Source organism: Sturnira hondurensis, unplaced genomic scaffold (genome assembly GCF_014824575.4).
Source record: "Sturnira hondurensis isolate 20B ecotype Veracruz unplaced genomic scaffold, ASM1482457v3 Scaffold0022201, whole genome shotgun sequence".
NCBI classification, from domain to species: domain Eukaryota; kingdom Metazoa; phylum Chordata; class Mammalia; order Chiroptera; family Phyllostomidae; genus Sturnira; species Sturnira hondurensis.
Window position 1 is genome coordinate 11,102,334 of NW_028094832.1, and position 24,960 is coordinate 11,127,293.

Below are 24,960 nucleotides of genomic sequence, written 5' to 3' on the forward strand. Positions count from 1 at the left end.
TAGTTGATAATTGGCAATGATCTGATTTCCAACATTGTCAAATTTCATTGGAACATCACACAGCCGTGAAATCATGCTGGAGGGCAGGGGACACACACGAGATGATGCCACATGCAGCACAGCTCCCACAGGGGCCCCGCCCAGCCTCCCGCCTGCCCATGGGCAGTGGCTGCTTGCTTCTTTGGGGGGCTTCCAGGTTTCTGTTTCTGCTGCCCTGTGGCTGCAAGCCTGCCTCTCCCCCACAAATCCCCCTCACCAGGGTACTGTGGGGCCCTTGTGGCCTGCCCTCCCCATGGCCCTGTGCGCCCACTCCCTTCAGCCCTGTCTTCTAGAAGTGGTCATGAGTGAATACTCTCCCCTGTTTCAGTTGTTTAGGAGTTGTTCCAACAAAGTAACAGAATAACTGGAAATGATGTTAGGTCTGTCTGCTGCTCTTAAAATTTTCTATCCGATGAAATCTATGTAGTAAACTTCACAATGGGAATTATATAATTATTAATAATACAATTATTATAGCCCTTTTTTGAAATTGTCAAAAATATGCTTTCTATTTTCCAGGATTTTTACATTTAATATATCTTTTAGTATCAGATTAAAATATCCTAGCCCTGGCTGGTGTAGCTTAGTGGATTGAGCGCGGGCCTGCGAACCACACGATCGTGGTTCGATTCCCAGTCAGGGCACATGCCTGGGTTGCAGGCCAGTTCCCAGCAGGGGACTCATGAGAGGCAACCATACATTGATATTTCTCTCCTTCTCTCCTTCCCTTCCCCTCTGAAGATAAATAAATAAAATCTTTAAAATAAAAATATGTATATATCCTAATTAGGAAACTACATGCTTAGGGTAAGAACTCAGATAGTATTAAAAACACAAACTGTGAAAAGTGAAATACACTCTGCCCAGGCCAGTGTGGCTTTTGGTTGGAGCATCTTCCTCCCATAGGCAGAAAGGTCGTGGGTGTATTCATGGTCAAGGTGCATACAAGACAGCAACCGGTCATCGTTATTCTTCCTCTCACTCCTCCCTCCCTTCCTTCTTCCCTCCCTTTCTATCTAAAAGCAATGAAAAAATGTCCATGGGTGAGGATTAAAAAATGAAATATACTCCTACTCCAGACCAAAGCCATTCTCTACTCTCTCACTCCCAGTAGGTCCTAGATTAAATTCTGATCTAATCAAATAGCTCTCTCTTTTGACTAAGTTATATGTATATACAAATGGTCATATATCATGTGCCTGCAGAAATAGGAACATACTGTAACACTGCTTAGAACCTTGATTTTTACTGATCTAAGTATCTTGGACAGACTTTCATCTTAGTGGCTACTTATTCTTTTCAACAGCCACATAGTATTCCAACCTAGGGATTGCCACAGTTCATATACAGTATACATACGTGTTCTACAGAAATATACATATCCACATACAAACACAGATGGACTCCTAGGTTTTACTTTTGGGCATTTTTTGCACATTGGGGGGTGTCCACACTGGTTGTTGTCAGAGAACTGCTAGGTCAGAGGTTCTCGCAGGTGTTGCCAAGGGGTCCACAGGAAGTTGCCTTGTGCATGTGAGTACTGCCCAGCCACTCACCGTGCACAGCACAGCCAGCCATCTCGTGCTGCTCTTCTTAGTGGTGGGACATGGCATCTGGCTGTAATGTACAAACCCACCCCACCCAGGACAACTGGGGTGGAGTGTCGATTGCCATTGATGGTCTCCGTTTCACTGACCTGGGCACTGAGAGGGGTTCTGGGCTGGGTAAGGAGATTGAGCAGAAGGGACCTGAGACCTCCTCCCAATCTCTAGCAGCAGAGTGTGGCTGTGGGTTCAGGGACACCAGGGTGCTGAGTGTGAGCTCCCCTGGGCAGGAGGAGGCTGGTGGAGCCCCAAGACACTTTGTAGCAGGGCGCTTAGATGTACTGGCAGCCAAATCCTGCTTTTATATCCTACAGAGTTTTCTCAGCAGCCATTCCCAGGTATGAAGAGTCATACCTGGGTACCAGTCATACCACTGGTACCTAGGTAGTACCAGTGGTGCCAGACTGGTGCTTTCAAAGTGCTTTCAAGCCACTGGTGCTTTCAAGGAGCCAGACTCTGCTTTAAGCTCTTCACAAGGTTACTTCTGGGTTCTTGAAACAACAAAATGTTGTAGGCACTATTGTTATGCCCACTTTCTGGATAAAGAAAGAGAGGCCCAGAAACTTTCCCAAGGACACACAGCTGGTTAATGGAGAAGCCTGGCCTGTAACCCAGGTCATCCTTCTTGCAGAGCCCCATGCTCTGACCCCATCCTACCCATGCCTTCTCCACATGCTAAAGAGAAGACCTGGCTGCTGCTGGGTAAGGGAACTTCTGAAGGGGAGGTCACAGATGCAGAACTCAGGGGAAATACAAAGGCAAAGGCCCGTTGCACCCTGGCCCTGTGTTGCTGTCACGAGCAGCCATCAGGCCTGGGCATTGAGATTCCCACACTCCTGCCCAGCTGGGGGGGCTGGTGAAGGGTAAAGGCCACGCTTCTCACCAGGAAGAGGGAAACAATTCTTTTCTGACTTAATTTCACTGTTTTCTTTTGCAAAGAAAGAAAGCTTACATTCTTTATACATACCTGTTATAAGAAGTTAGGAGAAACCTAGTGAAAACTGTAGATGGTTAGTAATTGCAGGAGGAATATGTATCTTGTGATCTTCAGTGTGTGATAACTAATATATAGAGCTTGTGTGGTTTTAGTTTGAGAAGGAAGAAAAATTGCCGTGATGAAGGATGCAGACAGCTAGGGGTTGAGGTCTCTGTGATTGACTGAGGCCAGAAGTGTGTATTTTTACCAAGGAGCTGCAGGGGCTAGAAGCCGTTTGGGGGAGGTGACATGTGGAAAGTTGGCTTGAAGGAGGAAGTGAGGATGCCAGGGCCCAGTGTGCTGAGGGAGGTTATTAAGAGTGCAGACCCCTGGCCTGCGCCGTGTGTTCATTACCAGGAAATGAAGGTGACTAGGATATGTGCTTGTCCAACCACAGAACTAGTAGCTCTGGGCTTTTATTTATTAAAATGACAAAGCCTTATTGAATTTCTAGAAGAGAGGCATTTTTTTGTTTATGGTTCTTAGTGTTCATGTTGTTTACATGAATCAGTCTTTTCCCCAGACATCTCCAGATGGCTGCTGTGCCCCACCTGCCTGAGTGACGGGAAAACCTCACAGTTCTTCAGGTTCGCCCCTCGTGTCCATCAGTTAAGCCAGCGTCTCCCCCGGCATTCAAATGGAAGACAGCAGTTCTGTGTGCTGAGTGGATGTGGCCTTGTCTGGGACACTTGCCTGCTTGCTAAGATGTGAACTTATGTTTGCTGACAAGCAACTGTCAGAGACAGCTGCTGCTGCGGGGAAGACCTGGACTCGGTCTTTGAAAGCCTCACCACAGTGGGTCCTGGTGAATCCTAACCATTTTCTCCTGTCCCTTTGGGATCTCGTTTGCTGACATGAGGTGTTTGCTCATGGGAACATGTCAGCCTCCAAGGAGCCCCGGGTGACCCTGGAAATTGTGTGTAGTTGGTGGACCTGTCAGAGTGGTATGCACTCTGGTCTCTGTTCTGTGAGCACATTTAGTCCCACTTGACGAGGCTCTGAGGGAGAGATGGGGCACCAGCCTTGTTCCTGGGAGCCCCTCCTACTTCCTAGCTGTCTTCAGAGAAATGGCAAGAATTATTTAAGCTCTTAAAGCAAAAGAAATTAATACTCCAATGACAAATAATGCTAGAATTTGATTCTCAGGTTTAAAAAGTATGCTGGATCATATGCAGCCATAGAGGAGTCAGCATCACTTTAACCAGCTGCTAAGCCTTCGTTAATCCTGCACAGTGATCTCTGGTTTCACCATTCTGATTGTCTTTGTTGCGGGGTTGGTGATTTTACTGGACTTGGGCCCCTGTATTGAGGGCTCTGTCCTGCACTGTGCAGGGGTAACAAACAACCCAGAAACCTTGCTGCACCAATGTGGAAATTCTTCTGTTTGGCTTAAAAACAGAAATCAAAAACAAAGAAAATTATCCCTGGCTGGTGTAGCTCAGTGGATTGAGCGCGGGCCTGAGAACCAGAGGATGGAGGTTCAATTCTCAGTCAGGGCACATGCCTGGGTTGCAGGCCAGTTCCCAGCAGGGGACACATGAGAAGTAACCATACATTGGTATTTCTCTCTCTCCCTCCTTCCTTTCCTCTCTAAAGATAAATAAATAAAAAATCTTTAAAAAAAAAACAAAGAAAATTAGGAGGCTAAACAGGTTCTTTAGGAAATTATTTTCTTGTAAATATTGTGTATTTATATTTTGCTTTCTCTTTCATTGCCTCACACCTTTGGGTTTCAAGGAGGATGAGTTCTAAAGGATATATCTGAAGTTAATGGACAATTCAAGGATACTTTTAGTTAATGACTGACTGTGGCTCATTTTGGGAGGAAGCGGTGACTGTCAGGGGCTGGGGATGAGCGCTGTACCTGGGTGACCAGCTGAGTAGCATGTCCCTTATTTATGGATGAACAGTTACACACTCACTCCATTTGTACCGGTGCAGAAATGCCATGCCGATCCCGGGTCAGAGAGTCAGCTGCCAGAAGGTCCAGAACGTAAAAAAAAAAGCTAGACATTTCTTTTTAGTACTCTTCCAGAATTGATGCTGACTTTATGTGGGCGGACAACTTAAGTGTTTAAATGCTCTTGTTTTCCATTATTTCCAGAACAAAGATTTCTGAAGACTTCTTCCTAGAAACGATTGGGAAGTTTCAGGAGGCACAAGATACAGGTAAAATCTTTTTTTTCCCTTAATCTGTATCCCAGCTTATCAAAGTTGACACTTTGTAGAAGCCTCAGTGAGGTTCAGCAGAAAGTTGCATGTCGGTCCCTGCACCCTGTGGGGGGGCACAGACCTTGGCTTGGCTGCTGTCCCTTGTATTGGCTCCAGGTGGAGCCCAGGGGCCAGGAGGTACTGTGCACCTGGACCTCCATGCATCCCTCGGCTTTCCTTCCCCCGCCCTCGCCTCTCCTGGCCTGTGCTGCTTCCCCAGCTCTCTGGCTGGTGGCTGCTCTCTGAGCCCAGAAATGCTCCATCTTCTCTTTGGGGGCACGTGGGTGTTGTCTGTGAGGTCTAATGTAAAAAGAGGGCTCTCGGTGTCATTGTACCCTGGATTTGGGTTGTTTTGTGATTAATTTTAATTTTGGTACCTTAATACATGGTTAACCATGTATTTTCAGGTTTAAAGGAAAGAGAAATGCCAGTTTAATCTAAAAAAACAAAAGGAAATCCCACATCTCATCTCACCCTCTTCTGTGACTCGAGTGTCATGAGTGGACCGGCAGGACTGTCGCTCTCTGCTAACAGGGTCCTGGGTGTTAACCATGCGTGTGAGACACAGCTCATGGCAGTTTGATGGGCAGCAGTCATGATGCAGCTTTACTTCTGGACACTTGGCAGTGTTTGCTTGTTGGCTGGTCACAGACACACACATGTTAATGACCTGGTCTCCTGGGCCAAGCCCCAAAGTTTCTTATTGGTGTGTTAGGTCATGGCATTAACTAGGAATTCCAAACTCTAGAATTTATGCTCCAAGGATTTTTCCCCCTGTATCATTTGTCTTTGGATTTTGCTTGCTGCACCCGTCAGTTTACCAGGCCAGGCGGGGTTACCCACTTCTCTGGATACCCACCCTGCATATGCCCCTCTCAGCACATGCCTGTCATCACTGATGGTTGATCCATGGTCAGTTGGTTGGTGTGTGTATGTGTGTCCCTCACCTCACTGCCCTGTTCCCTCCCTATCTCCCATCAACATACACAGCACACATGTGCCAGGTTTGGGTGGGAGAACAAGGTTGAGGTGTGTCTGGCAACCTGACTGGCTTGTTTGTGCCCCTGCAAGGTGGCTGGAGAGGGAAGTAGGCATCCTGGGGTGGTGCCCTGGATGACGTTCTCCAGAGTGGGTGCAGCCCACCTCCAGGGCTGCGCACATCTCCGTGCAGCTGAAGTGCTGCTCCCAGTGATCTGCCCTGGGAAACTGCAGTTGAAACAATAAACTCTTTGTTGTGGGCATATGACACAGAGAGCTCCTGAAATCTACTGATTCCTGAGGGGACAAGGCCATTACTTTGAGGTGGTGACATGAGCACCATAGCTAGAGTTGGGTAAGGCCCCCAGAGATGGGAGAGGGAGATGTGACGGGGGGAGCATGAGGTCGGGGAGGCCAGGGGTATAGGTGGGGACATGGGTTAGGAGAGCCCGGGGTTATGCAAGGGAACATGACCTTGGGGAAAGTCTGGGGGTGACATTGGTAGGATATATATAGTCTTAGGTGATTACCTCACACTTGCTGTTAGCTGAGAGGAGAAGGTGTGGGCAGGGGCATGTCCTCCATTGTCCTGGCCACATGGCTTGGAGGGAGAGGAGGGCTTCAACTGTCCTGTTTTTACATAAACCCCTTAGTCAAGAAGCCAGAATAGGCTGCCCCAGCAGTCATCCACAGCTGTCACCTGGATCCCCTTTCACAGGTTCCCTGGAGAGTCCAGTGAGGGCACTTTTAATGTCAGCTGGCATCCTGTTGCTGACAGCACTGATGCTTTATGTGTGGTGCTGAGCAGTATCCCCTCTGTGACCCACCCCTACTGCCCAGATAGCTGGTCCTAGGAAGGGAAGCCAAGGTGTGAGGTGGGTGTGGCAGACCCCAGACAACACCTGCAGTCCTCAGTTCCTGCCTCCCTGGATGCCAGCTAGCAGTCACCATTTGCATCTAAGAATGCAACACCAGATCAGATTTTTGTGCTCATCAGAACACTGTGCATACTGCACCACACACATGTAGGCACACATGCATGCACATGCACACACACACATGGCCATGCACAACATGGGCCTGCATTTGTGCACACACACGATGTACACGTGCAGCGATGTGTGCATAGCTGATTGCACACATGTGCACACAAACATGCTCATGCATGGGTGTCATGCCTATACAATGTGCACACAGATGCACACACATAGAACTCAGGTGTATGTAAGTGCATGNACCACACACATGTAGGCACACATGCATGCACATGCACACACACACACATGACCATGCACAACATGGGCCTGCATTTGTGCACACACACGATGTACACGTGCAGCGATGTGTGCATAGCTGATTGCACACATGTGCACACAAACATGCTCATGCATGAGTGTCACACCTATACAATGTGCACACAGATGCACACACATAGAACTCAGGTGTATGTAAGTGCATGGACATGTATGCACATGTGTGTACACAGAAATGTATGTACACAGTTTTGTGAGGCAGCCCTTACCCTTGCTGCTTGCTGTTTGCTGTTTGCTGAGTATGCCTGTGTTCTTTGCCACAGTCTCCTGGCTGATTCAAGGCCATTCTGGTGTCAAGCTGCCATGTGAATGGCACTGAGTGATGGGCTCAGAGACCCCCTGGCTGTTGTTCTCCAGGCATAGAACTGGGATTGTCACTCCTCGTGAACCAGCACAATTGTGTGTAGGTAATGGGAGTGTCATCTGTGACCCTGTCTTCCCGAGGGGCCCCCTGTCTGCGTGTGAAAGGAAGCACTTCACACGGGAAGGCGAAATACTACTGCTGACACAGCAAGGTACCTCCACTCCTCAGAATTGCCCAGGAAAGCCAGCAGAATGGGCATTTTATCCTATTGTTTCCATTTGAATATATAGGCTGTGATTCCTAATACCAGACCCCCTCTGTGGTTGCAGAGCCCAGGCTGCTGGTGGAGTGCGTGGTGGCAGTGTGTCTGTGTAGGTGTGGGATGTGCTTTGCTCAGCCAGTTTTAAATTATAAAAAACAATGTGTACAGACCTCAGTGTCCTACAGCTGTATGGAGTTTCTGCAGAGTAGTCAGCAGTCACTGGGCACTTGGGATTGCTTAACGAATAGGTTGCATTAGTAGCACAGCACTGTGTGAGACCTTACCTGGCCTGGGCTCCTGGACCCACCTGGTGCCCAACTTCCTATGGAGGGCAGGAGAGCAGTGTCCCTACCCAAGGCCAGGGGCCAAGGGCAACATGTCTTTCCTACATGGGGAGCACTTCTGAGAGTTCCTCTGCATTCAGTGAGCACTCACAGAGTCTCCACGAGGCAGCCTCTCTTCCTCCTGGTGCATCTGGTTTTACACTTAGAGTTCGGGTTAAGCCCTTGCTGCAGGGTACCTGGCTGGTCTTCCCTCTGGATCCCAAGAGCAGGGCTTGGCCTACAGACTTGCGCCCATTTCTGTGAATAGTTGTGTTGGTGTACAGCCACACACTATCATGGTGGACTTGAGTAGCAGGGATGACACCACAGGACTTGAGAAGCTGACGGTAATGTCTCTCTTGTCCTTTGTGGCAAAGGGGTGCCATGTCTGCCCAGAACGTGCCAGTCCCAGGAGAAAATGAAGAACTGGGTGCTCCCTGACCTCAAGGGCTAATAGTAGGTCAGGATGGGGAATAGACGCCAGATGAGTGGGAGCCTGGCTGGGTGGGCCTCCAGGCCCAGAAGGATAAGTGCATAGGGGGTGCTGGTGAGGAAGGTGGGAGAAGATGAAGATGTGAGCAGAAGAGGCTCAGTGGTACCCGGTGCTTCCCCAGTGGGTGAGTGCCTTTGGTGAAAGTCCCCATCAGTTCTTCCTCAGAAAGTGGAGCTGGGCAGTGGTTGTGCCCCATTGACACATGTAAAAATAAAGAAAAGAAAAAGAAAAAAGAACCCTTTAAGCTCAGAGGGCTACTGAGGACTAGTATGCTATCTGCTGAGCTTTGGGGCCAGACAAGGACACTGGGGGCACAAGAGGAGATGCAGGAGGTGACTTCCCCAGATGGGATGATGAAAGGGCTTCCTGGAAGCAGTGACTTGACTAGTTGAACAGGAAGCCAAAACTTCTCCCAAAACCCTTTTGGAAGGTTTGGTTTGGCCTAATGTATAGGGGAGCAAGGTAGGACAGGCAGCTGGATAAGTACTAGGGTATGGGCAGTTGTGAGGGCCCTCTGTGGGGAGGGAATGAGTAAGCTTGCTGCCCCTTGGATATCGTTGAGGCGTGGTGAAGTCAGGAGTCTAGCAGTGCTGATGGGGTAAGGGGAAGGCTCCAGAGAGGAGCCTGGGGTGTCAGTTGGACTGATAGACCTGGGAGTGGTTTGCTTGGTTGGGGGTAGGAGGATGAGAAGGAGGTGGTGACGGCCAGCTCCCAGGGCCTATCTTAAAGAAGGGGAAACCCAGTAAGGAGGTCAAGCACCGGCGAACCCATGGAGCCTTCTGGGGACAGCGTGACTGCAAAGTGTGGGATGGGTTCTGCTGTAACTTAACTGTACTCCCCAAATGTACTGGGCAAGGGTCCTGCCTCTACTCAGCCAGTGTGTTGGTTGGAGCTCCTTCCTGAGAAGTAATAAGAGACCATCTCACACTCTTACTGGGATCCTAGTGGGCCTGTGGGTCAGGGCAGGCCCTGTGATAGATCACCTGATTTACTGATCTGGAGCCAGCTAGCCTGCAGCTCACATCAAGGAACCTTGCAGATGGCACCTGGGACAGGTAGAGTGCAGGTGCCAGGAGGCATGTGGGCCCCCAGCTCCACAGTTTCTCTCTTCAGCACAGGCCTGTGCTTTCAATGAGATACTTCTTCTCAGTGACAAATCAGAGCCCACAGCCAGTGTTTCCCTGGCACACAGACTTTGCAGGGAGGCTGGAGGAATGGGCCCACTGGGGATGGAGGCCCTGTCCCCTTCAGGAAGTCAGCCACTCCTGCGTGGCAAGGTCATACATGTGCTTGTATGTGCACATGCACACATTTCAGCCTCTGTGCTGCCCTCTGGCCGTTCTCTCTGGCTGTCTTTCTTGATGAGCAGTACAGCTTGGGAAGCCAAAGTCTCTGAGGGAAACTGAAACTCTGTTCCTCTCTATCGCATTACCAACTGGGCAGCCAGGTGAGCATTTATCCTCAGATCTGGGTTCCCCTGTCTGTCCTGCATTCCTGGTGGCCTGAGGGGAGGGAAGCATTAACTCTTGTAACTCTGGCATTGCTACAGAGCATCTGGGGTGCAGTGTCTGTCCCCCTTGGAGTTTTGTGTATCCCTGCACCCTCAGCGACTCAGCAGACAGAGCCCGTGGCTGGAGCTGTGGGGAAAGCAGAGCTGTGGCGGGTATTGAGCAAACAGAAAGTAGGCCGTATTGCCACACATCCTGACTGGTCACCTCTTCCTTTTGGCTTTCTTCCAGAGTTTCTGCAGAAGGTTGGAAAGAAGCACACCACTTAAGAATAGAACCGAGAGTCCTGTGACATTGGCAGTGGGGAGAGCCACCTGACCCCACCCACTGTGCTGGGAAATGTGTGTCCTCAGGAGTCACAGTGTCTATCAGTTCCAGGCAGTGCTACAGGTCACAGCTCCAGGGTTCTGAGCAGCCTCCACCCGGACCCTCCACCTGAACCCTCGCTGTGGCCTCCCCTGCCCACAGGCATTTGCTGCTGAAGTCCTTGCTGCAGCCCCTGCTGATGAGGATGTGTGCCCCCGCTGGGGGGCTGCTCACTGCCCTTGCCATGGTGTTTGAGGCAGCTGTAGCATTTGCACCCATACCTAGGATCATCTGGGAGCACAGAGGTGAGGGCAGAAGTGAGTCAGGTGCTGAGGGCATCTGCTTGTGATGCTGAGATGCATGTGCACCATTGGCTGGCTGGCTCTGTGCTCTTGGCACCTGTGTGTGAGCAGGCAGTCTGCACCACTGTGTTGCAGGAAGTATTTGGTAACTGGAAACACTCGTGGGACTGGTAGGACCTGCTGATCTGGTTTCTAAATCCAGGGCCCTAAAGGAAACCCATCTCCCTGCCCCATGATGTTTGGTGCCCACTGTCTTGGGAAAAACCACACTGGGTCCTGTTTTGAGGACATTAATTTTGTGTAGCAGAGCTTCAGGGGGTTCCCATTTGCTGTTTATTAGTTTCTTTTATATTTATTTCTTCTCTTGGGAGCTGTGTCTTGGGACTGGGACCCTGGCTTTCCAGGCTCAAAGCCTGCAGAGCTGGACTGTCTTCAAGAGCTGTGGGCAGGCGGTGTGCTGGGAGGGCCTGTGTCCTGTGTCCTTAGTCTCTGATGCTGGTACTTAGAAAAGCAGGAGGCATGAACTCCTAACCCCTGAATGAATACACAGAAAGCCAAGTTCAGAACATTCGTATTGATGCTGGAGTGGTTAAAAAGAAGAAATAGCTCCTTAGAAAACAATGCCAACATATTTATATAACCCCTAGTAGCTAATGATTACATTGTTTCTGTTCCTAAATAGCTGTTGATCGATTAATTACATAGTAAGGGAAAATGTCACTTCTTTCTTGATTTGTAAGTTTGTGTTGGTTATCCCTGAAAAATACTTGGGTTAAGGGATATATTCACTAAGTTGATTTTATTAAAGGTAATTTTTTTACTGAAAATCCTAAATAGCTAAAGTCTTTATGTACCTAATCTGTGGATGGTTCAACACACATAGACAAGAGATGCGTACAAGGTGGAAGGAACTGCCATGGTCAGCAGCTTGAGGTGTGTCTGTTCTACAGACTCCTGGCAGGTCCCAGGTCACATTGCCAGGCAGTCACGCTGCCAGAAGGCCATGCTCCTGGGATGTCATTCTGCTGGAGGCCACACTGAGTGCAGGGTTTGGAACTCGGCTGGAGGGAGCAGAAAGAGAAGTTTGACCACAGCACTAGTCAAGCACAGTGGGGCCTCACAGGGGACCCACGCACTTGGTGGCTGCCTCATCAGAACTTTTCCACCCAGAGGTGCCTGAGCTCTGGCCTGCGAGGGTCGGGGTATGGCAATATGACAGTGCTGAAGTGAGAACAGAGGCTTAGGGTATGCCCAGGCTCAGAAATACCTAATGTGTTTCCCTCACCCTGACCCCTGTCTCCCCAGAGGTGCAGCTGGTGAAGTTTCACCAGCCCGGCATCTTCAACTACTCAGCCTTGCTGCTGAGTGAGGACAAGAACACCTTGTACGTGGGCGCCCGGGAAGCTGTGTTTGCTGTGAATGCACTCAACATCGCCCAGAAGCAGCATGAGGTATGGCCTGGCGTCCAGCTCCCCTGTGGTCTGGGCTGCAGACCTTTGCAGTGTTTTCTGCTCGAATCAGCACATGCAGCTCCTCTCCAATCGTCGGGCCCTTCCTTGGCCATGCTTATCCTTTGACAGGCCTCAGATGTCCTGTCTAAAGATCAGCCTCCCCTCAGGTCAGTGGGCCAAGTGCCCTGTCATCTGGCAGCTTACTTCCTGCTCTGTGTCCACGCAGCCCCAATCTCAGATGTCCCTGGCAGCCTCACCCACCCACCCTCTTTTCAGCTTGAATATCTGCGGTTATCATTAAGGACGAGCTCAAAGGTACACAGGAGGGGAGGGAGTGATGTGCTGGACCCTCTGGCTATTGCAGCTCCTGTGGATGGGGTAGGTCCCTTGTCCTCCACCCTGTGCCCCCACCCCTGGCCCCCCTTCGATCTCCATGCTCTGCTCCCTTCTCATAGCTGTGAAGCAAAAACCCACATACACGGTCCTCATCTTTTAAGTGTTTCTCTGGGTATCTCCTAAAGGAAAGGACTCCTTTTTTTTTCTTTCAAAATAACCAAAATACAATTATCATATCCAAAAAATTAATGTTGTCAAGTAGTCAGTGTTCAGATTTCACAGACTCTCTCACAAGTGATATTAGACTATACAGTTCAAATCGGGTGGCGATCAGGCTATCCATGTCCTTGGGCACGCTGTCCTTCGAGTCCCCATTTCTAGGAGCCTCCCTGGGTGCCCTTGCTGGGACAGCCGGAGCAGCTACAGAGCATAGCCCTGTCGCCCCCAGCCTCTCAGGTCTGGCTCTTGGCGTCCTTAGTACAGGCAGGGCCCCCCACCCCCGAGGCAGGTGCTCCTCTCCTGGCCCTCAGCCATTGCAGTCCTGCACTGTCAAGCATTAGAAAGTGGGACTTTCTGTATTTTTCCTTCTGTATTTTTTTTCTCCATGTTTGAGCCATAAATCACCCTTAAAGGAGACATGCCTGCATCCCAAGGAGACAGGGAGTTTTTTTCTTTTTCTTGTTTTGTATGACCATGGATTCAAGGATTTAAATGTGTTTAAAGCCCCTTGATCCATTTGCATTCAGGTCCTCACTTGATGCCCAGGTTGTCATTTCCCTGACCAGTGGCAGCTTCTCTTTGGCTTGTGAGTTTTTAGTGAGTGGTATAATTTTCTCAGTCTGTGAAATCAAGATGGTTCAGGCTAATCTTGTGCATTTTCTACCCCAGACTTTTTATTTTGTCTTAATCTCCAGAGTCTAGCATAGTACCAGTTTCTTTTTTTTAAGATTTTATTTATTTATTTTTAGAGAGCAGAGAAGGGAAGGAGAAAGGGAGAGAAATTCATTGTATGGTTGCCTCTTGTGCACCCCCTACTAGGGACCTGGCAACCCAGGCAGGTGCCCTGACTGGGAATCGAACCGGCAATCCTTTGGTTTGCAGGCTGGCACTCAGTCCACCGAGCTATACCAGCCAAGGCGCACATAGTACCAATTTCTGTTTGGCACATAAATGAGCTTCTGGTCATTACCCTTTGAAAATAAAGTGCATGTGTGACCACCTGGGTGCTCAGTCAGAGCTGTCATTGTTCTGTGCATGGCGTCATTATAGCCTAGTAGGGTGAGGGAGAGCTTTAGGGCTTCCTCCACATAAAAGAGAAGAAAAAGTGAAAGCCATGGCCAGGCTTCAGTGAATCCCATCAATGGGATCAAGGGCCTGTCAAGTTCGTGTCCCCCCGTTTTTGTGCAATTCGTGTAAATAATGAAATCATGTGTTGACATTTCTAAAGGAAGTTGCTGTTTGAAATGAGACTTGATTCTGCTTTCAGGTGTCCTAATGGGGACTTTGTTTCTCTGAAAACGTGCTGTTCTGTTGCTGTGCCTGCTGTTCAGTCCTTGACTGGAAACTGAGTTAGTGTGGAGGACACATGGCAGGGATTCACCTCCTTACCATTGAGAACCCTGCTTGCTTCCTGACCTTTGAGCCTAAGTTGCTGGCTTTGATTCTCTGGGTGGAAAATATATATATATTTGGCCCTGGCTGGTGTAGCTCAGTGGATTGAGTGCTGGCCTGTGAACCAAAAGGTCACTGGTTTGATTCCCGGTCAGGACACATGCCTGGGTTGCAGGCTTCGTCCTCAGTTGGGAGTGTATGATAGGCAGTCGGTTAATGAATCTCTCACACAGTGATGTTTCTCTCCCTCTCTTCTCTCTCCGTTCCCCTCTCTCTAAATAAATAAAATCTTAAAAAAAGAAAAAATATATATTCAGCATCAATTATGGCATAGCCCCACATGGGAGAGGAAAGGCAGGGGTGCAGCAGCCCTCAGTCATGTGGCCTGCTGCTGTCCATCCTCTGCAGGGCAAGCGACCCACTGGCCTCACGGTCCCATTTATGAGTCCACCTGGTGTAAGCAGCAGGAACACAGATCTCAGTGGGCATTGCTCGACCTGAGCGATATTGCTTTGGCATGTCCAGCTGCTGCTGTCATGTAAAATTCACAGAAGCCCCTCGATCCTGCCATTGAGCCAATAATGGAAGTAAATGTTGAGGTTGCTTTTATTGGGCTCTAGGGCCACTTTTAAGTGGATTTTATTTTTTTATTTTTAACATACGATCTTTATTATATTTTTTCATTACCATTTAGTCCCCTTATACCTCTCTGCTCCCTGTCATCATTGAATGGATTTTAGAAATACACTTTGATGTTTGAAAGTACCCACAGTTTAGCTTTTTAATAAACTTAATCCTCCCCACTTTCAGTAGTTTAGTTTTTGCTGTTGTTAGCAGTGAATAACAGGGACCTGGGAGAGTCCTCCCAGGCCCCTCTGACTTTGAGACGAGGGTCCGAGTTAGAACCTTCACTCAGTGTTTGCTCTCTCAGCCTCACTTTGCAGTCCTGTGTTTCACTGTCTTGGGAGAAATCTGCTGTCATACCACCATGTGCTTTGTAAACTGTGCATTCTTACACCAGTGTCTGCTTTCAAAAGGAGGACTATGCACTGAAGTAGATTCTTACTCCTCCTGACAGGCATATTGGGAGGTTTCGGAAGATAAAAAAGCAAAATGTGCAGAAAAGGGGAAATCAAAACAGGTAATTTCTTTTGCAAGCTACAAAAACACACAAGTAAGTACCTCACTGATTTGATGAATGCCACTACTTTTGGGATGCAGCCTGGGTCTCTCACAACTCACCTACCCGTCTATTCCCAGATGGTGAGATTAGGTCTCACAATAAGAATCAAACATAGACATTTGATAAATGCTTTTTAAAGTTTAACTGAATGAATTTATTCAAATGACCTAAAACTATAACAATGGAAAGTGATTTCTGGTGCCTGCTGACTAATGGTGTAAAATATGGAGTTTATGCCCCCTATATCCCAGCAGCCTGGAGGGGCTAAGATAGGATTTCTGGATTTTTGGCAACACTCATTCTTTCTCCGGGAGATACTGGGCTCCTCAACATGGTGGCCATATAGGGAGCGCTGGACTAAGTGTCAGTGTTGGTGTGGTGGCCAAGGGAAGAGGTGAGCTGAGTGTTCATCTCCCTCTGGAGCGCTGGGCTGTCCCCCACCCGCAGGGCAGCCTTGCCCCCAGCTTGTGCTGGACAAATGTCAGGGTCTCGAGCTCCTAGAGCCCTGTCTCCCTGGGTAGTTGGTCCAGACAGCTGAGTTATGGTAAATCTTAGCAGTTGTTGGCTGTTTTCAAAATGATTAAAACTTTTTTTAAAAGACAAGTAATGTTTTGCTAAACTTTTTTAGCAAAATGCTAAATCGTTTCACTAGAGTCACTAAATCCAATGTTACTTTAGGAAATGAGGGAAATGTAGGCATCTCAATGTAATGACAGATGTCTTAGGGAGTTGTCTTCAAGCTAAATTAGGCCAGAGCTTTGTGTGGCCCAGGTTAAGGCCGTGCACTGGACAGGGGTCCCTCCCAGCTCTTGCAGGGAGCACAAATTACTTCCAACCAGATTAAAAGCAATTATAGTACAAAAAAAACTTTCCTGAGTGGTGAGAATTTCAAATGATAGTGCATGTAACCCAATCTCATTTCAGCCTAAAGTGGGTTCTTAAGTGGCACCTGGTTTTCCTGTGGCCTTTCTGATGTGGGGCTAGGCTTGGAGCCCCCTCATTAGTTGAGCCTCACCCCCAGGCTGGGCAGGCCAAACACAGCCAATGTCCAAGCAGTGTTTCCAGTGTCATGTGTTGGGGTAAGGAGGGTGGGGTCCCCCAGAAGAGGAGGCCAAAAGAACCCTACACAGCATGCGCCTCTGCAAGTCTGTCAGTAATGCAGGGTTTGTGTGTTCTGTGAGTAAAAACACCTTTTCTGTGGTGGGTGATAAGACTTGAGGTCAGCTTGCATTGCTTTTTTGGCCAGCACATCTTTTCTTTTTGGCCATAAATTAGTGATTGCAGTGAAACTCCCCATTTAGCACTGACAGCCAGCTATGGACATTGCAGAGACCAAAGCACTCAGCCTGGCTACAGATTGAGGTTTGCCTAGGGGCAGGACAGGATCTCCATGAGCAACAGGGAGGGCAGCCAGGGTGGGGTTGGTGCAGAAAGGGGGAGCATCAGAGAGAGGGTGCAGCTGGAGCGGAGCTGCTCATGCAGGAGCTGATGTCAGCATGTGCTCTGCTAATTTAGAGCTCTGAAGTGAGCAGTGTGGCGAGTGTGGATGTGGGGGGCATCCATTGGAAGCTCATGGTGGTTGACCTGTGCATTTCTCTTCTTAGACTGAATGTCTCAACTATATCCGAGTGCTACAGCCACTTGGCGCCACCGCCCTTTATGTGTGTGGGACCAATGCCTTCCAGCCAGCCTGTGACCACCTGGTAAGGCCTGGGCCCCTCCCCTGGTCAGCTTTACAGTAGAGTGGGGCTCCTGGCAGGTGTCAGGCAGTCTCCACTCTACACAACAGAAACTTGTTCTAACTTTCAGCTGTGTGAGGAGGGACAGCTGGGACCCACTCAGGCCCCAGCGTCCTGTCTGTAAACTGTCATAACTGAGGGCAAGACTCATGGGACCGTGACCCCTGGTACAGAGCTGGCATGGGAATCCTTCTGGGAAGTACAGTATTGATAGAAAGAAGCACTAATGTGCCATGATCCAACATCATGCCTTCTTCTCCTTGTCATGTTTTGTGTTTTGTGACGGTGGCCTGGCTATGACAAAGGTCTTTATCAAGTGTCAAAGTCCGGACTTTACAACCCTAGAGGCACCGGCTCTTCCATGTCCATCTCACAGATGAGTAAACTGAGGTGCCAAGGTCTTGATTAGCTCTTCAGAGTCAGGGTGCCAGGGCACTGGCATCTGGACCTTGGACTGCTCTGGCCCACTGCACATGCACTCTTCCCTCAGTGCCCCAAACAGCAAGTCTAAAATTGATGATACAACAGAAATGCATTCTTACTGCTGAAATTCAGGCATCTGATGATACTTTCTTCCATTCAATTGTAGAACCTAACGTCTTTTCAATTTCTTGGGAGAAATGAAGATGGCAAAGGAAGATGCCCCTTTGACCCAGCGCAAAGCTACACGTCTGTCATGGTTGGTGAGTTGTGTTATGGGATGGCCGTCACTGGCAGGGCCCTACGGCCCTGGAACAGGGCCTACGGAACAGCCACACAGGATTCTCAGTGCCTCCCTTTACCATAGTCTCCCCCTGATCCCCTCCCATACTCACTGTCCTCTGCGAAGGTACGCATGCCTCTCCTTAGACCCTGTGACATGAGCTTGAATTCATTGTCAAAAGGACAGTCAACCCCACCATGGTCCACAAGTTGGACCTGTGGGGAGAGGTTGTTTTATTGCCATCATTTGTGTAGATTGTCTGGGTTACTTGGCCACTTGGAGATGACACTCTTGTTGGCAGGGAGTTTTGCGACTGAGCCCTAGAGCTGTCTCAGGCACTGAGACAAGCAGGCCCTGAGCCTGTGTCCCCCCGTCACCCTTTATTTTCCTAAGGCAGGAGTCACTTGTTCCTGTTAGTTATTATCCCTGACTCTCATAAAACAATTGAACAAGGAGCATATGATTATCTTTGTCAAAGAAACGTGTCCCAGGAGCAGGCAATGGTCCCTCTGTGTCCTGCGGGGCTGGGGTCGGAGTGTAAAGGAAAGTGGGGGGTTAAGTGTCCGTCCCAGCACTGGTGCTGACTCCCTTCTCCTCATTCCTCCTGGGCCTTGAAGATGGAGAACTTTATTCTGGGACATCATACAACTTTTTGGGAAGTGAGCCCATCATCTCCCGAAATTCTTCCCATAGTCCTCTGAGAACGGAGTATGCAATACCTTGGCTCAACGGTAAGAAGCAGGCGGTGACATTGAAGGTGTGTTTCTATACAGGTGGCCTCCTCTCCAGGAGAGCCCCATAGCCCTGTAATGCTAGAACCTTTTGGTGGCTTGACTTCTTGTGGGCCCGAGCTCTTGTCAGCTGGTGTGGTGGGTAAGCTTCTGGAACTGCTTGGGGCTGCGTAGCCAGCCACCTGGGCTTCCATGTTTTCTTTCCCACTGAGATAAGTATTTAAGGCTGCCTTTACCCTTCTAGAAAATGGATCAAGGATGCTTTCCTAAAGTGAGGATCTGATAGTCCATGGGAGCTCAGGCTGGTCAGACCAGTGTATGTTGTTGTCTTGCTACCTCTGGGCCGCATGTGCCCACGTTGCTTTCACGGTGCAGAAGGCTCAAGGCCACTCACACGAGGCTTTTCTCCTGGGCACCAGCCAACAGGGCCTGGGCTTGGAAGCATCCTGGACTCTCAGAGTCAGGTAATGTGAGGGACAGCATGTCCCTCCTTTACGTGGGATGGCCTGCTGGTCAGGGGTTTGTCTATCTGAGGCATGTACCATTTAAACCAGCAAACACACATCTACTAGCAGGTCTCTGGGGTGGTGGGATCTGGCTCTCCTGGGCCCCAGGCTGCTTGTCAGTTGGAAGGCCCAGCCTTGAGTTCTTGGGGCATGAACTCAATCAGGAGCATGTGCTTCAGAACCACATCAGGACACCTCTTTGGGCTGAGGAGGACGAGATGGGCACCATCATCACTCTGGACACTGAAGTTTGTTTGGGGCACAACACATGCACCCTCCGTGTCTTGCAGGGAGGATGTGTAGGAACATGCCCAAGCTCCTTGGCATGTTCAGGGATATGCCCAGGAACTTCTCTGTGTGCAGGGGTTGCCCGGACTCCTCGGGGCGGGGCTTGGAGGACCACCAGGTGTCTCTTTCTTGCAGAGCCCAGCTTTGTCTATGCTGATGTGATTCGAGAGAGCCCGGAGAGCACCGAGGGTGGGGACGACAAGATCTACTTCTTCTTCACAGAGGTGTCTGTGGAATATGAGTTTGTCTTCAAGTTGATGATCCCCCGGGTAGCGAGGGTGTGCAAGGTGAGGCCATTTCTTCATTTCTCTTTGTTTCCATCTGTAGGGACACAATGTAGGATTAGTCACCTCGCCCAGGCCCCATACTTCCCTCAAAAGGTCAGTTTATCTGCTGTTCCTCAGTGCCACAGGGGTCAGTGTGGATGGTTCTTCCTTCTGGGGCATGTGGAAGGAGCTGGAAACCTAGGAAGCTTGGCACCCTGAGTGACCGGTAATTGGCTTCCTGTCCTCAGAGGGTCTGCTTTTGACACACCTTCCTCAGACCTCACCTGGGTTATAGAAAGTTACTTTTTTGTTTTTCCTCCTTTGTTCTCCACTGAGAAGGCAATCGCTACACCCTTGTCCACGTCCATAGGTCATGCATATGGGTTCTTTGGCTACTCTGTTCCCTATGCTGTACTTTACATCCCCATTCAAAGTATTGAAAAGCAAGGACTTACAACTGAGATTGTTCCACCCTGCAAAGCTGTCATTTGGAATCGAAGGGCAGGTAAAGTGCTTCCCAGGCAAGAAAAAACTAAAGTAGTTCATCATCACCACACCAGTGTTATATGAAATGTTAAAGTGTCTTCTTTAAGAAGAAGAGGAAGATCAGACATATGAACAATAAAATGGCAACACATATTTATCAAAACAAAGTAAAAGAGCAGAACAGAAACAGAACCATAGATATAGAGAACATTTTGATGGTTGCCAGGTGGGACAGGGGTTAGGGAGATGGGTGGAAAAGGTGAAGGGGTTAAAACGTACAAATTAGCAGTTATAGAAAGTTACTTTTTGTTCACCATATTAACCAAATTCTGTTGGAGTTGGGCTTTCACCATTTCAGTGTAAAGTTGGTGAGGGATTCACTTTCAGTTGTATACAAAATAGACAAGGATGCTTTAGTTTTATATCCCTTTGTATCCTTATTTCTGAGTTTCGATATTTTTCTCTGGGTCAGGTCACAGTAGGTGTGTTCTATGATTGTCACTAAAAAGTGTTTATGGAGAATCTGGTAGGTCCAAAGCACTTCAGCAGAATATGTTGGGGATAGAAAGGAAGTAAAGATCCTGCTCTCCCGCGAGGAACATTTTTGGGAGAAGATCAGACCTGCACACACTGGCCTGAGATGGACTAAGGAACCAATGCATCCACTGGGTCCTGACTGCACAGGTCACTCAGGACAGATCACTCATGGACATGCAGAGGCCACAGGGTCAGAGCCATGAAAGTGTGAGACAGCGAGGCGCTCTGACACTGAATGTGGGCAGGTTTGAACAGCTGTTCTAGCTGCCTTGGGTGGCTTTTCATCAGCGGAGTTTTGTTGCGTTGGTTTTAATCCACAGCACAAGCTACATGGAAGGAGTGTCGAGCCACGTAGTTGTCTGCAGTTGGCTTTTTTCAGCATGGCTTCATTCCATTCAGACAGAGATATTCTGGACCCAAGTGCCTGATTTGTCACCTGTGCACTGGGAGCATGCGCTTGTCCTACCTGCACATCCTTGCATTTCAGGGGGACCAGGGTGGCCTAAGGACCTTACAGAAGAAGTGGACGTCCTTCCTAAAGGCCAGGCTCATCTGCTCCAAGCCAGAGAGCAACCTCATCTTCAATGTGCTGCGGGCCCTCTTCATCCTCAGGTCTCCAGGCCTAAAGGAGCCCGTGTTCTACGGGGTCTTCACCCCACAGCTGTAAGTGCCAAGGCTTTGGGGGTTTCCTCCATGCTCCCACCCTCTGGGCAGTCATGTGGCCCTTTCTTCCCCAGGAACAATGTGGGGTTGTCGGCCGTGTGCACCTACAACCTCTCCACAGCCGAGGCGGTCTTTTCCCGAGGGAAGTACATGCAGAGTGCCACAGTGGAGCAGTCCCACACCAAGTGGGTACGCTACAATGGGGCTGTGCCCACGCCGAGGCCAGGGGCGGTAAGTGAAAGGGGCCCAGGCTGTGGGAACCTAGTGTGGGGTGACCATGCTACACCCCCTGCACCACCTAGCACATACCCATATGCTGCGCCCCGGTCCATGTCTGTCTCTGCAGGGAGTGGGCATCCCCATGGGACTTCCTCTCATTGGCATGTTGTATAACTGCTGTTGCCACATACTACCCCAACAGGGTTCTGTTCTGGCTGGGACAGGGTGTTCTGTGGAATTAATGTTGCATAATATAGTTAGATCTGTTTCATTTTCTATTTTCTGTAGAGAAACACACGATTTCATGTACTCTCTACTTATTAATATGAATCATACTTTGTCTCTTAAAAGTAGTAAATTTTAGCCCTGGCTGGTGTAGCTCAGTGGATTGAGCGCCGGCCTGCGAACCACAGGATCGCGGTTCGATTCCCCGTCAGGGCACATGCCTGGGTTGCAGGCCGGTTCCCTGCAGGCCAACTCCCAGCAGGGGACGCACGAAAGGCAACCATACATTGATGTTTCTCTCCCTCTCCCCTTCCCCTCTGAAGATAAATAAATAAATAAAATATTTTTTTAAAAAAAGTAGTAAATTTTGTGTAGAAATCAGTTTCTAGACCAATTCAGTTTCCAGGTTGATTTGGCTGTGAGCATTCACTCTGTGACTGGTGTGTGAGACTGTGTGCATGGCCCAGGAGTGGGGCTGTGACCTAAGGGGGTGGCCTAGTGCCTGGGGCTCACCCTCAAGACTGTCTTTCCTCCCTGGTGCCAGTTATTACTTCTTCCATACGTATTACTAAGTAAAACATGTTCACTTGGGTCACAAGTTTTGGGTTGTGCACATCAGGACCTAGGACAGAAAAAAGAATACTTCATGCTCTTGACCTTTATGCTGTTTAGAATTGGACCATCTCTAGCAATTTTTTACCAGTCTTCTCTTATGGGAAAGCTATCAAATAATAAGTACTTATTTTTTATTTCAAAAACTTAATATTTTTTCATTTATAAATAGGTAAAAAATTACCTCCCTGACTATGTATTATGAACATAATTATGTCTTGTGAGTAAAAGGGCACTGTGTCTCCTACATACTTTGTGACACTATGTCTTCAGATTTCTGAGCATCTTGGTTCTTCCCCTTTTTCAAGAAATCCACTCTGCAGTCCCTAGTGTTACGCCTCCTGGAAGCCTCGCTTTGTGCAGAGCACATGGGGACTGTCTGCAGATTATGGCTAACACAGCAGTGTCTGCTCTCTGCAGTGCATCAACCACGAGGCGCGGGCAGCCAACTTCTCCAGCTCTCTCACTCTGCCTGACAAGACGCTGCAGTTTGTCAAAGACCACCCTCTGATGGATGACTCCGTGACCCCGATAGACAACAGGCCCAGGCTGATCAAAAGTGGTGTGAACTATACACAGATTGTGGTGGACCGGATCCAGGCCCTGGATGGGACCATCTATGACGTCATGTTTCTCAGCACAGGTGGGTCCCAAGCCTCGGGTAAATCCAGCTGGCCTTTGCTGAGTGGAGCTACCATCTCCCTCAGGTGCACGGGGCAGTTTCAGTTTTTGAGAAGTCTCCACACCCTAGTGGCTTCAGATCTCTGTGACCATCAGATCACTTGGGCACTTGTTGGAAATGCAAGTCCTGGCCCTGGAAATTCAGGTCTGGTAGGTCAGGGTCGGTGCCAAGAGAGCCAGATGAGAGCACCTCTCTCCTGCCTGTCCTAACTTGCCATGGGAAGCACTGTTTCCTGGAAGCCCGTGGATTAGGAAACAAGTATTTCTGGAATGGGAGTCAGTGGCTGGCACAGTCGTGGTTGGCAATGCTGAGGGTGGCCCCGGGTGCCTTCTAGCCATACCTCTGAGCAGCACAGAGGGCCCTACCCTCATCTGTCAGGGGTCACCTTGCAGGATGACACTCCTGGGAGTTGGTGGAGCCCAAAAACCACTTTAGGTTGGTCTTATGTCACAATGTTGGCTGCACTGATAGGGAAATTGGCGTCGAAAATGAAAATTAGTTTATTCTTCATAGAACACTGGGAGTAACTGATACCACTTGAGTTTCCATTGTTTGTTTTGCCATGGCTTATCTTTTTCTATTTCTAATACAAAAATGCCATGTGTTTCCACGTCTCTTGCAAAGGGAAGGAGTAGAGAGCAAGACGGGTGACTGCCAACAGCTCTGGCTGATAGTACAGCAGCGTCTTCTCCTTCCAGAGCAAGTCACTGACCTGTGCTTTGACCTTGCAGACCGTGGTGCCCTGCACAAAGCCATTAGCCTTGAGAACGACGTTCACATTATCGAGGAGACACAGCTCTTCCAGGACTTGGAGCCAGTTCAGACCCTGCTGCTGTCTTCCAAGAAGGTAAAGTGACCGCACGGCTATAGGCAGGGGTGGCATTTTCATGGCCTGGCATCTCAGTGGTCACCGGGCTGGGGATGGCCAGGCCCCTTTGTCTGTCTAGCCCAGAGCAGCCCACCACTGGGCTCTCACAGAGTCTTTTGCTCTGTGAAATTTGGGCTAGGGGAGAGCAGTCTGGGGAGATGCAACATTGCTCTGAAAGTTGGCAGACCCTCACTGAGTTGGAGCCCACATTATGCTTGAGGGGTTACATGCTGGCCTACAATGAAAGCACTTACAGTGACCTGAACTTGGCAAAGGTGAGACCCTATCAGCAGTATGCTGTTGATGTGGCCCACACATCAGCATAGAAACCTTCCTCTGGGTGCCACTCCCTCCCCTTAGATGGGGCAGTAACTCCTACATCAGGTGTGCAGACCTTTTCTGTAAAGGACCAAGATTGTGAGGCTCCGAGGGCTGCATGGTCTTGGTCTCTGTCTTCTGGCACAGGGTGGCAGGGCCCACCCATGAGCAAGTGGGCCCGCTTGTACTCCTGCAAAGCCTTCGTTATGAACACCAAGCTTGCAGGTCATGAAATTTCCATCTCATGTCACAAATATGCCTTTTCATTTCTTTAACCAATTGAAAATACAAAGTCAATTATTAGCAGTTGGGCTGTATAGAAATAGCCAAGGGGCTGGATTTGCCCCACTGGCAACAGGCCATCTCCTGCCATCTGTCCACAGTGGCCTGGGGAATGTGTACCCATTTTACAGCTGGGGTAGAACTGTGTAGAGCAGAGGGCAGGCTGGGCACTAGGGCATCTGGTCCGAATCCTGGTCCCATGGTGCCTGACTGTATGAGTCTGGGCAGGCCAGCCCTGCCTCAGCTTCCTGATCTGTACAGTGAGAATAGCAGACCATATACACAAGGGGCCTCACTTAGCCCTACCCTCTGACTGGCACAAGACCTCATTTCTTGTGGGTATCCCCACACTGTGACCCCTGCGCTGATGGGCTCTAGGGCCTTGGCAGTGCCAGGGTTAATAACTAGAAATCATAGGTGGGCCCTGTGGCTTATTCCTCTTGGTTGCCAACATACCCATCACTCAGCCTCTCCCACCTGCAGCCCTTTTCAGAGCCTTGTCCAGGGCCTCAGGCCTGACTGTTGTCCTACTCTGTTGCTGAGCTTCTGGGTGTGACCTTCTGCCCTCTCAAGTGGCCCTCCCTTTCTGGGTGTGGGTGGAGCTTCACAGCCCCTCAGTACTTTCTTCCAGCCTG

The 24,960-nt window shown here is 49.4% G+C and overlaps 1 protein-coding gene across 9 annotated transcripts in view; it reads left to right on the forward strand.

The window, feature by feature from the left end:
* Nucleotides 1–24,960, forward strand: part of SEMA4D (semaphorin 4D) — a 108,964-nt gene that overhangs the window by 61,578 nt on the left and 22,426 nt on the right. For 7 of the 9 annotated variants that reach the window (XM_037034819.1, XM_037034820.1, XM_037034821.1 and 4 more), the window contains 13 exons: nt 4,724–4,788; nt 10,243–10,352; nt 10,480–10,622; nt 11,925–12,070; nt 15,096–15,158; nt 16,805–16,903; nt 17,529–17,622; nt 18,260–18,373; nt 19,303–19,454; nt 20,944–21,119; nt 21,194–21,350; nt 22,596–22,818; nt 23,589–23,704. In XM_037034819.1, the coding sequence (XP_036890714.1) occupies nt 10,351–10,352; nt 10,480–10,622; nt 11,925–12,070; nt 15,096–15,158; nt 16,805–16,903; nt 17,529–17,622; nt 18,260–18,373; nt 19,303–19,454; nt 20,944–21,119; nt 21,194–21,350; nt 22,596–22,818; nt 23,589–23,704 (1,485 nt within the window). In that variant the 5' untranslated portion in view covers nt 4,724–4,788; nt 10,243–10,350. Of the gene's footprint in view, nt 1–4,723; nt 4,789–10,242; nt 10,623–11,924; nt 12,071–15,095; nt 15,159–16,804; nt 16,904–17,528; nt 17,623–18,259; nt 18,374–19,302; nt 19,455–20,943; nt 21,120–21,193; nt 21,351–22,595; nt 22,819–23,588; nt 23,705–24,960 lie in introns of all 9 variants that reach the window. The other 2 variants (XM_037034817.1, XM_037034818.1) reach the window with 2 other exon arrangements.